This window comes from Nicotiana attenuata, unplaced genomic scaffold (genome assembly GCF_001879085.1).
Source record: "Nicotiana attenuata strain UT unplaced genomic scaffold, NIATTr2, whole genome shotgun sequence".
Classification (NCBI taxonomy): Eukaryota; Viridiplantae; Streptophyta; class Magnoliopsida; order Solanales; family Solanaceae; genus Nicotiana; species Nicotiana attenuata.
In genome coordinates, this window is record NW_017670280.1 from 1,171,825 (window position 1) to 1,184,338 (window position 12,514).

Consider the following 12,514-nt stretch of genomic DNA (forward strand, 5'->3'; position numbering starts at 1 on the left):
GGGGGGGAGGAGTTTCCTTTTGTATGGAGAACACAACTGGAGCAAACTATAAATAGTTACTTACACATCAGTAAAACAAGATTAGATCTTTGGTTTTGGGGAACTGTGTTCTTAAAGCTGCAATTTCAACAAAGTGAAGGGCTTACTAGGAGTTCAGTCTGCATCTTATTTGGATAATTTTCAAATATAGAAATAGTAGCACCCAAGTGTGTGGCCTAGTGGCCAATGAAGTGGGTTCAGAACCATGAGGTCTCAGGTTCAAATCTCAGCGGAGGCAAAAGCATTAGGTGATTTCGTCCTATTTTTCCATACTTTGGTGGACAGAGTTACCCGGTACTTGTGTTGGTGGGCTGTGTTACTCGGACTCTCCAAAAATGTCGTCAGGTGTATGTGGGATCCCCCAAAACTAGTGCGTTTTTTAAGGATCCAACACGGGTGCGGCGACATTTTTGGAGAGTCCATACAATATACCTGGTGGGAGCTAGCAGGTACCCCGTGGAATTAGTCGAGTGTGCGCAAACTGGCTCGGAGACCGCAGTTATAAAAGAGAAAAAGAATATGTGTGTGTGTGTGTGTGTGTGTATAGAGTAAGGATTGATGCATTGGGAGCTTTCTTGACCCAACAGGTGCTGCTGCATGACAGTTCTAATGTTGTGTAGTTTACTGTTCTGTCAAATTGTTTAAATGATTTCTGCTAAAGCTCCTGGGAAGAGTCAAGTGTCAGTAGCGAGTTCACTAAGTGTCATATATTTGCCTTTGTCTAAAATCTACCTTAATGCAGACTGGCCTTTTATGTGTCACAATGCATTATTACTTTCTACCAAAAACTGCGCTCCATAGTCCTCCAGACATTGAATCCTTCATGGTATAGACATAACCGTAGCCTTAGATATTTAGGTGACTCCATCCCATAGCGTTTACACTCTAGCTCTTTTATATTACTTTCTTGAATGGTGTTACCTTGTTCTACCTTAACTAGTATATGCATTCTTAGTTTAACTGCTTGTAAATTGTTCGGTTCTCTCAATCACTTCTTAATCAAGTATTTACGACATTCCAATAAAACCCTTTTCTCCATACAAAACGATCTTAAGGATGCGTGTAAATATTGCTTGAACCTCAATTATTCATTATCCAACAAGACTTGACGAACTCAAGTCTTTGCATTATTGGTTGTGATTGAAGCTTGTAGCGAGGTTGATATGAATCAAGAATTGTCAACATGTTTTTTTTCATCCGTTGGTTGTCATCACCTGGAATAGAACTGGTGTTGATATGACCTTCCTTCTGCTATAATAATGAGATTTTAAATGCTTTCGTAGGACTTAATTTGGCAACGGAACATGCCATAATGGTATAAGTTTTCTGCAATTAAAATTTTTACAATAGTTGCTTACGCCCTAATTTCTTTTCAGATGCTTATATTCATTTTGTTTTGATAGTTTTGGGGACAGCGGGTGGGGGTTCGCAAATTCAAAGGTGACCTGTGTAGACCAACAAACATTTTTCCAATTGAAGAGTCTAGTATTTTCTTCTTCCTAACCTTGGAAGTTTATAATCTGATATGCAATAAAGCTGGCTGATAGGAACATAGGAACTTACATTGCTTATAGCAATCGACCATTCTTGAGAGACCAAATTGAAAGTTGCCCTATGGTTTCCCATGGTAGGTGTAAAATAGATGACTTGGCGACGGATTTTCTAGCTTATTGTATAAGGAAACAATATTAACCTGACATGCGAAGAAAGAACCATAATTAACTGATGTTACTCTTGATACAGATGCCATGAATAAGACAGATGAGGAATCTGAAAGTCTACACAGACAGTTTCTTGAAGGGGAAATTGATCTTACAACATTTGTGCAGAAGTACAAAAAGCTGCGATACAGTTACCACAAACGTGCACTCACACACCTTGCTGCAAAGACATCTGTAACTGGCTGAGTGTTGCTTAATATGTAACTGGCTGAATGTTGCTTAATATGTAACTGGCTGAATGTTGCTTAATATGATATGTGTGAATACTATAGCTGAGCCTGTCTTTGCTGCTTAAACTAAGTGTGTACGAGAGATTGCTTCAGATGTAATATTGTGATTAATTTCTGCCGGCTTGGCCTCCACTGTGTAGCGTGCTTGATATAATAGAGGACGACTATTTTTTCTTGATAAGATCAGAAAAAATATTAGATTAATGGTGGTGTATAAGTCAGAAAATGGTCAGTCTCATCTTATCTCGGATGTCTGCTTTAACATGCCTGTGTAGCTGGTGTATACTATTGCTTCATTCTGGAACAAAGAGAAGTGTGATATTTTCATATTTGGAAAGGGGGATTGCTGAATGGTTTTATTGTTTATTAGTGTTACTGTAATTGGTTCAGGGGAGCACAGGACTGTTGCTGTAGCCTTTTTTGATTGCAGCTATTTGTGTAGCTTTTGATTCAAATGACGCAAATTATGGACTTGGAAGAGTTGTGATTTTCATAAACTTATGTGCAACCCAAAACAGAAAATAAGTACGTCAACTAAAAGAAGAAAGCAGAAAAGAAATTAGTCGATAAAAGAATTAAACATATTCACTTCCGCTGATGCATAATAGTAAAAATTGTATAGGGTAGCCACTTTAAAAAAGTGGCATTTACTTTTTATTCAGTATTTTTAATGCTTAGCAATAGTAACAACTAGTCTATTAAAATTAATATGAAAAGACTGTGTTACCCTTTCTTCGGAAGGGTCAAACTCGAAGGAGATTTTCAGCTTGAGAACTCTGATCATCAGCATCATCAGGTTCACGAGAAGGGTCAGATTTGTTCAACGGGCGCGAGCTTTCTCGAGCCATGGCTTGAATGCGAACTCTATGGCTAGCCACCCAAAAGCTAGAGCACTGACTACCACTGCTGTTGAACGAACTTGTCTTCCCCATTGTTGATAAGACTATAGAAAAGGATTTGATTGCTTTTTCTGAGGTTTACAGACGAGGCTTTTTCTGTTGTGTAATTTGACATCAATCTTATATGTAAATTGCAATTATTATTATTTTTATTTTTTTGTGAAAAGATACACATAACGTTTGGTTTTCTGCTACGTTATGGATCCTAAACTTACAGTTACAAGTTCAAAAGTTAAGGACACTTGGTCCTGAACTTCGAGTTCCAAGTTTAAAAGTTAAGGACACTTGGTCCTGAACTTAGAATTACAAGTTCAAAAGTTAAGGACACTTGGTCCTGAACTTAGACTAACAAGCTCAAAAGTTAAGGACAATAGGTCCTGAACTTACAGTTACAAGCTCAAAATCTAAGGACAATAGGTCCTGGAGTCCTGAACTTAGACTAACAAGCTCAAAAATTAAGGACAATAGGTCTTGAACTTAGGCTAAGAAGCCCAAAAGTTAAGAACAATAGGTCCTGAACTTACAGTTACAAATTCAAAAGTTAAGGACAATAGGTCCTGAAGTCCTGAACTTAGACTAACAAGCTCAAAAGTTAAGGACAATAGGTCCTGAACTTAGGCTAAGAAGCCCAAAAGTTAAGGATAATAGGTCCTCAACTTAGACTAACAAGCTCAAAAGTTAAGGATACTTGGTCCTGAACTTACAGTTACAAGTTCAAAAGTTAAGGACATGTAGTCCTGAAGTCCTACAGTTAAGTCCAAAAGTTAAGGGCATGTAGTCCTGAAGTCCTGAACTTAGAGTTACAAGTTCAAAAGTTAAGGACATGTAGTCCTGAAGTCCTGAGGTTAAGTTCAAAAGTTAAGGACATGAGCAGAAGAGTATTTTTGTCCGGGCAGTTAAAGTTTATTAAAGCAGTGGCTAAAGACTAAAGACATTTTAAACAGTGGCTTAAAAGTAAATACATGTGTTATTAGTGGCTAACCGTGCACTTCCTCCTGCATAAAAATCGTAGCTTAATCGCTGAATATATACCACCACCTAAAAATGGGAGAAGTTAAAAAATAGCCAGATTTACAAGTGGTCATTGAAAAATAGCCACAGTTTCAAAAGTAATCAAAATGTAGCCACTTTTCATGTAAAGATAAATCTGAACGAAAACACTGTTCAAAATCCGGAAAATATTCCATCATAATAAACTGGAACTCCAGATATTATATACTGGAACTCGAGTATATAGTTCTAGTATATTATATTGGAATTCCAGTATAATATACCGTTCCAGCATAATATGCTGGAAGTTCATACACATGTATGCCAATCTCTAGTATATTATGCTGGAACTTTCCGTGTTGCAGCAAAATAGTAGCTATTTTTGAATGACTTTGTAAACGCTGGCTATTTTTCGATTACCAGTTCAAAAACTGGCTAGCCCGTATTATTTTTACCCTAAAAATTGAGTACAAAGACAAACCCAAAAAAACCAACATTTGCCCACAGCATAAAAAGTATTTAAATGATAAAATTATGATAAAATAAAACTCCCTACCTTGGAATGGAAATGATGATTATTCTCTGGTCAACAAAAAGTTGTTACTTCGTAAATAGAGGATTTGTGACTTTCTAAAGTTGGATTAACTCTTTAACTTCTAATACTTTTATTTTTATTTTAAGGTTATATAACATTGATTTAAGATGAATTTGAATAAGAAAATATGACCAGTGAAAATTTATATTTTCTGTTTTCACTTATTTAATGTTGAGCGATAGTTATTTGTCGCTAAATTCCGTCATATAAAATGAAAGAATAAGAAGTACTACTACTATTGAATTCACTTAATTAAAAAAAAAAAACAAACAATTAGATACTCCTAGTCCTATTCATCGTATAGATGATGAGGTGGATAACAGATTTCTATAACAGATGATTCCACTACACATCTCTACAGCACCAAATACAATGCCATTTTCACTCACTCTCTCCTCTTTCTCTCTTCTCTCTCACCCCACCACCCACCACCACCGAACCACCCATCTGGGCCCACTTCCTTACCGTTCACTTTCCATCAAATCTTCCATAGACAACAAGAAACCACCTTCAACTAAGCCCAGTTCATGGGTCAGTCCAGATTGGTTAACAAAACTAACCAGCTCACTTACTTTGGGCCAAAATGATGATTCTAATATACCCATTGCAAGTGCTCAGCTTGAGGATGTTTCTGAACTATTAGGTGGTGCTCTTTTTCTTCCATTGTTTAAATGGATGAATCAGTATGGACCCATTTATCGCCTTGCTGCTGGGCCTAGGAATTTTGTGATTGTTAGTGATCCTGCTATTGCTAAACATGTTTTGAAGAATTATGGAAAGTATGGTAAAGGATTGGTTGCTGAGGTTTCTGAGTTTTTGTTTGGTTCTGGGTTTGCCATTGCTGAAGGTCCTCTTTGGACGGTAAATTATCTTACTTCCCTTTATTTATTTTTTTTGTTTTTGTTTTGTTAATTATGCAACTTGATTGGTTTAGGAAACTTGATTGGTTATGCAACTTGATTGGTTTAGGTCACCGGTTCGAGCCGTAGAAACAAGCTCTAACGCTGTTTACCATAGACCCTTGTGGTCCGGCCCCGCGCATAGTGGGAGCTTAGTGCATTGGACTGCCCCTTTTTTTATTGGTTTAGGAATGAAATGTGCCCAAATTGAGCAGAGTGGATATATTAGATTATATAGCTGACTCCAACTAGTTTGAGATTGAGGCGTAGATGTTGTTGAAATATGCAGCTTCACATGCACATTTTGTAGATATTGCTTTGACACTCACTTGGTGTTTATCAATGAAATTTATAATTTCCGATGGCATTTTGGTAATTCAACTTTAACTAAGGAGCTTCCCAGTTTTATATTAGTATATATAGATATATAGATTTATTGACTTATCTTAAGAAAATAAAGGATAATGCAGCATAAAATGAAATATATTGGAATGACTAATGAGTTAGGCCCAAGAAGAGCAAAATGGATATAGAGGATTGGTATAGCTAATCCAACTTGTTTCGGATTGAGGCGTAGGTTGCTGAATTTTATGCTTCCTTTGTAGTTGCATTGGAATGAAATGGGTCCAAACAGAGGTGGGTCCAAGATATAAATTTGATAGGTTCAACTTTTACATTTCTTAGTAATGATCACATAATACTTTTGAAATTATGGGTTCAGAATTCAATATTATTTGTTAAATTTTTTTAGTGGTTTTTCACATTTATATCTATATTCAATGTTGCAACTCCTGGGTTCAGATGAACCCAACAATTATGGCCTAAATCTGTCAGTAGATCCAAATAGAATGGAATGAATATAGAGGATTCATACAGTCAGCGCAAGTAGTTAGGAATTGAGGCGTAGTAATGGATATTGTTGAATTATGCAGCGTGCACCTCATGGTCGAGTTTGACAGTGAGACAGTTCCGTTTTAGTTGGTGCCAAACAAATGAGAGATCTTTAGTAGATGAATAAAATTAAAGGATAATTCTTATGAAACATTAGTTTGGTAATTAGGGTCAATACTTTTGCATCCGCTATTTCTGTGGAATTTGGACTCAGGCTGGTGAATGCTAATTTTCTTGATGAAATTTAGATGTCCCAAGGATTCATCTTTTCTGGCTAGTTTGAATTGTTGCATGTTGGTAGTTTAATTGTGATATACACAGCATAAAACGAAGCACACTTTAGGGTACTGAAAAGCTAATTTACTGTCAAATTCGATGGTGACCTCTAGTTTGGTATAAAACAATGTAATATGAAGTTCTGTAAACCATGGTTTATTATTGATGAAGGTAATTGATGATTTTTAGTTAGTTTTTATAATAGAGTGAAAGTATTGTACCCTAGTGTAACAATATTATGGCCACCAATGGTGTTGTTTTGAGCTTAAACCTAATTTGATATAGGCAAGGCGAAGGGCTGTGGTTCCATCTCTTCACAAGAAGTACTTGTCAGTAATAGTTGATCGGGTCTTTTGCAGATGTGCTGAGAGAATGGTGGAGAAACTTACACCTGATGCAATTTCTGGCTCTGCAGTAAATATGGAGGCAAAGTTTTCTCAACTAACACTTGATGTTATTGGTCTTGCACTCTTCAATTACAATTTTGATTCCCTTACTACTGACAGTCCAGTTATTGAAGCAGTTTACACTGCGTTAAAAGAAGCAGAACTCCGTTCAACTGATCTGTTGCCGTATTGGCAGGCATGTCCTTCCTATACTTAAATGGTTTTTGCCTAACTTAATCTGTTTGATCATTTTGACTGAAATCATCCATGTTTTTGTAGATCAAAGCCTTATGTAAGGTCATCCCACGACAAATAAAGGCCGAAAATGCAGTTTCTTTGATCAGGCAAACTGTTGAAGAGCTCATTTCAAAGTGCAGAGAGATTGTAGAATCTGAGGGTGAGAGGATTAATGAGGATGAGTACGTGAATGATAGAGATCCAAGCATCCTTCGATTTTTGCTTGCTAGCCGAGAGGAGGTTGGCCAATATTTTAACTCATTCGATATATAACTGATAGAATTTCCTTTCTGTTTATCGATTACGAAACTTCTTTGAAACTGAACTTCTTTTAGGTAAATAGCATCATCTATGGTATGTTAATGTCAAATACAGTAAGTACTACCGATGTAATTTTTTCTCTTTTGATAAGTACCCTGATGTAAGTTTTCATGCAATCTTAGTCATAGCTCCCAAGGGTGTGCCATAACGACAATGAAGTGGTTAATTATCATAGAAGACCAGTGTTCAAATCTCAGTAGAGACAAAAAAAACATTAGGTGATATCTTTCCATCTGCATAAGTACTGGTGGGTAGAGTCACTAGGTACCTGTACTAGTGGAATAGTCAAGGTATGCGGAAGTTGGTCCAGACACCACCAACATATAAAAAAGTACATACACCATATTGGACTGTGTTCTTTTTTCTTTTTCCTTGTAAAGTCTAGCAGAATAAAGATAAAGCAAAATATGTTCTTGATAGTTAAATGTAGTCTTTGAACAATCAAGTGAAGCCAGCTTAGTGGTAGTTTCTTGTTCAGATTCGAGAACTCTCTTGTTGTTCTTCCATTGTTTCTTATCCTTTTTGTTCAGTCTTTTTCTAGACATCATTTGTTTACTTTGCTTTAACTTTTTTGAATTCGCTGAAGTAAAAATTATTAGTTTGAATGATTCTTAATATTGATGATGTGATTTTGCTAATAGATCGGCCAACCAAAGATACACATTGCATGCATAAATATGCCACATGGTGGCTCATTGACAACTCTCTAGAATGAGAAACATCCACAGTGGCACCCGGGACATGACAATTACCTATTATGAGTGCCGCCAAGTTTCAAACTAGTGTGATGGCAAGAAGCTCATCTTGAGCTTATACTTAGCTAAACTCCATTCCAAAGTTTGGCACTACTGAGAAGGGAGTCCTCACGATGCTCGGTTGGTGCCAATGAGCAGGGTTCTTGGAGAAAGGAAGTCTCTTCCCTCCTTATCTGCCATTACCTATTAATGAGTGAATTAGGTGCAAGCCCGGTTGTTTATACAATGATGATAAACTTGAAATAGATCCTATACCCTTAGCCTATCTAATATGTATAGGTTCTTGAAGGAGATTCATACAAATAGGCAGAGGCGGATCCATGATTTAAAGTTTATGGGTTCCTGTCGTAATCTCAAATTAATATACAATAATAACTGGGTTCGTAGTTAGATATTTATAAATATTTAATAAATTTTTTAATAGAAATACAGGGTCTACGCAAAAGTTACTGGGTTCCCGGGAACCCAGTAGCTATTTAGATCCGCCACTGCAAATAGGACTCTTGTACATTTCTAACAAGTTTCATAATTTGACATCCATTAAACATTTGAGTTAGAGACTTCGATTTAGATTTGACTTTTCCCTTGAAATAATCAGTATTCACAAACTTGGCCAATCAATCTGATTGTAATTTCCTCAAACCACAGCTTTCCCACTCTGTAATACAACAGGCAATGTCATTGGTTTATAAGGACCATTGGCGTATAGCAGTATTATTTTAACAATCCAAAACTATAAGCAAAATCCAAATCTCGCCTTGTAACTTTCAATCTTTCAATTGACATGTTTACTTCTTTTGGAGAAAAATATTGGTCATAACCTAACTTCTTAAAGACAAAATATTGCAGATATAGCTTAATGTGCATTCTTCATACAACTTTCGGAATTTCAGGTTTCAAGTGTACAACTTCGAGACGATCTTCTATCAATGCTAGTTGCTGGGCATGAAACCACAGGTTCAGTTTTGACTTGGACGTCATACCTGCTGAGTAAGGTATCTTTGTTTGACCTACATCCTTGAATCCCTAGTTCCCTCTTAATTTATCATTCATTTTTATGTTTTTCCAACTTGAATGACAGAAATAAAGTGTGCAGCAGAGAAGTGCAAAGTTGCCTTTTTTTTTCTTAATATTTATGTGCATATTCTAGATGTATTTGCCGCTTAAATTCAGCCTTTTCGACGCTTTCACATTTAACATGTTGCACATGGTTCCTTTTGGAGGTAAACACTCACTGCCACAAGTACACTCAAAAAATTACCCAGCTCTTCTGTGTGTTTGTGTCAAAGTCATGGTTTTAATATTTGGATGTAAAGTAAGGAAAAAAAATGAAAAGTAGGTTCTTCAATGTGTGAGAAATTATCCTTGCAAGGTAACCCCTTTAGCTTGGTCGTACGCGGTATCTTTAGTCATTCGTTGTTCATTCATGTAAGTTGGAAACTATTTGAAGTCAACTGATTTCTTTTAACCTCTTTACTTCTTTTGGCTTGTCAGAGGGGGAACTATTTGAAGTCAACCTAATTGTTGTGAGCTCTGTCTCTATGACATTTACGCTAACTTAAATTCCTCCCCGTCCACAAGACAGTACATCATTATAAAGGTTGAATTTGAAGAAAAGGTGTCTTAACCTGTGATATATGGTGACTTATCTTAAAAAAAGAAAAAAAATTGTGAAATATGGTGTTCCCAGCAACTAAAATAAATGCCATTTGAGGAGCTTTTTCTTACCCAAGGACAATACTACTTGGAAAACTTACTAAGAATTGTTTTACACATATGTTCTTAGCTAAAACGCATCGCTTGATGTCACTTATGATTATGCATGTTAATCATGTTGTCATCACTTTCAACCATTATTCTGCTATTTAGGAATTCTTAACAGGTTTTGTTGCCCTTTTACCTCTATATGCGCTTTTACCTGTTATTCCCTCATATTTTATGTTCTTAATGCAGAACCCTTCCGCTTTGAAAAAAGCACATGAAGAAGTTGACAGAGTTTTGGGAGGACGCAATCCGACTTATGAAGACATGAGGAATCTCAAGTTCTTGACACGGTGCATAACTGAGTCACTCCGACTTTATCCACATCCACCTGTAAGTTCGTCAATTTCTTCTCCATGTGGACTATTATCATTATGCATTATCTTCTGATAACCTGATTTTATGGAGAACTGCCTTTATTAGGTTCTAATAAGAAGAGCTCTAGTAGCTGATGTGCTCCCTGGAAATTACAAGGTCAATGCTGGTCAAGATATAATGATTTCAGTATATAATGTTCATCATTCTTCAGAGGTAAAATCTAACAGCTTTTTCTGATCTTTTACACTCTTTCTTGTTACTGTTATTGAGCTTTTTGGAAATGTAATTCCTTAAGATTGTTCTGTTATATATAATTTTTGCACCCACCACTTAAATATCAGACGAATCACTTGCTTAATCCTTTGACTCTCAGAAAGATCTATTACGTCTCTGTTTTTGTTCTTTATGATGTCTGACTGTCAGTTTTGACTAAGCAATTTTGTCAAGACAATCTTCTGGTTCATTTTTAGGAGCATCACTTATCATTGCGTTGCATTTGAATGCCCGAGATCACTGCAAATTATTGCCTAAATGCAGATCCCTATTATATCCTTACTCTCTTACATTAGTAAAGAACTTGCCACAGTCATAAGGTACTTAATTTGAACGCCATTTAGTTGGACGAATGTCGTATGAGCACCCATCAATTTTACAACTCCTCAAGACGGTGTGAATCATTTCCTGTCCTCAAATGGGTTCTTCTTCTTCATGGACTATAGGGCATCATCCCATGTTTGACTTCATCTCTAACAACTATTTCAATGATTTGTTTATTCTTATTGCCTGTTTATATGGGTATATCGATCCACCTTTTCCATTTTGGCTTTGTTTAAATTGAGCCTACCATTTGGAGGGAGCTTTCTGGTCAGTTTCAAGGAACAGAAGTGGATTATATTGTTCCACCATTTATTTATTTTTTATTTTTTTGGGTTGCAAAATACATTTCAACTCTCATTTTTTATCTATTGAAGTGTTCTGTTCCTGCCTTTGGAAGGCACAGATACATAAAATAATTGCGTTCGCTGTCTCTTTATTTTAGGTATGGGAAAGAGCAGAAGAATTTGAACCTGAAAGATTCGACTTAGAAGGTCCAGTTCCAAACGAAACGAATACTGACTTTAGGTATTCATTTCAGCCATTAGCCTTTCTCTATTCAGTTTTCTACATTCAGTTTATACACAGCTTGTATATGTAGAAGATTATCATTCATGTATTTACTTGTTGCAGATTCATCCCATTTAGTGGAGGGCCTCGGAAATGTGTTGGTGATCAATTTGCCTTGTTGGAAGCTACAGTTGCTCTTGCAATATTTTTGCAGAACTTTTCCTTTGAGTTGATTCCAGATCAAAACATTACCATGACTACTGGAGCAACCATTCATACAACAAATGTAAGATTCTCACCTAGAGAGAGATTTCTTATTCTAAATTAGTTAACAAGTTCTCCTATAAGTTGTTATGTCTGTCCATTGCAGGGTTTATACATGAAAGTGAAGCAAAGGCAAAAAGAATCTGTTTTGGCTGCATAAACATTATATGATTGTAAATTTTGGCACAGGAGAGTTATCTTGATTCTTTCAATAGACTGGAAAAAATTGAACGTTATATGTATATAACTTAGCCCACCTCTTTCCACAAAGACTTGGGTAACTTATATCAAAATGTAAGGTCACACAACGAACGAATTGTTAGGTATTTGTTTTAATTTTTTTACCATATTTGGTTCTCCTATTTCTTGAAGGAAGGACAACATATTTACTATAATTGATTTTTCCTTTTACGAAAAGGAAAATATAATTCTTTCATCTTTAGCTATACCTTTTTCTTGGAGGAAAAGTTTTTAGACTTCTATAAATTAAGGATCCTTCCTTCTCATTCAGCAGCATCCATAATGTAGCCATAAGGGGTTTGAGAGTCTTGTTCAAGGGAGAACTTTTCGGAACAAGTGTTAGTATGACACTTGTGTTTGCTTCTTCGTGGGGTTGGTCTCTCGATATTTTGTACTCTCCTTTTATATAGCGGATTGCTCATCTCTGTTGTGGATGTAGGTTAAGTGACCGAACTACGTTAAATGTTTGTGTCTCTTTTGGTAGTTTTTGTTGTTGTCTAATTTATCGTCGTTCAAGGTTTGCTTTACTAGCTTACACATGATACCTTATTATCTTTTCGATCCTAACATGAATCACCTCCTTGACTT

At 36.1% G+C, this 12,514-nt stretch overlaps 2 protein-coding genes across 2 annotated transcripts in view; both read left to right on the plus strand.

Moving 5' to 3' along the window:
- Positions 1-2,233, plus strand: part of LOC109237186 (vacuolar protein-sorting-associated protein 37 homolog 1-like) — a 5,798-nt gene extending 3,565 nt beyond the window's left edge. Inside the window, exon 7 of the mRNA XM_019403456.1 lies at positions 1,783-2,233. Coding sequence (XP_019259001.1) covers positions 1,783-1,946 — 164 coding nt within the window. The 3' untranslated portion in view covers positions 1,947-2,233. The remainder of the gene's footprint in view (positions 1-1,782) is intronic.
- A 2,561-nt stretch (positions 2,234-4,794) lies between these two features.
- Positions 4,795-12,046, plus strand: LOC109237187 (carotene epsilon-monooxygenase, chloroplastic). The gene is made up of 9 exons (XM_019403457.1): positions 4,795-5,335; positions 6,826-7,122; positions 7,206-7,403; positions 9,133-9,234; positions 10,193-10,333; positions 10,424-10,531; positions 11,358-11,440; positions 11,546-11,708; positions 11,793-12,046. The coding sequence occupies exons 1-9, from the start codon at positions 4,811-4,813 to the stop codon at positions 11,844-11,846; spliced, it is 1,671 nt and encodes a 556-aa protein (XP_019259002.1). The 5' UTR covers positions 4,795-4,810; the 3' UTR covers positions 11,847-12,046.
- Positions 12,047-12,514: the final 468 nt, after the last annotated feature.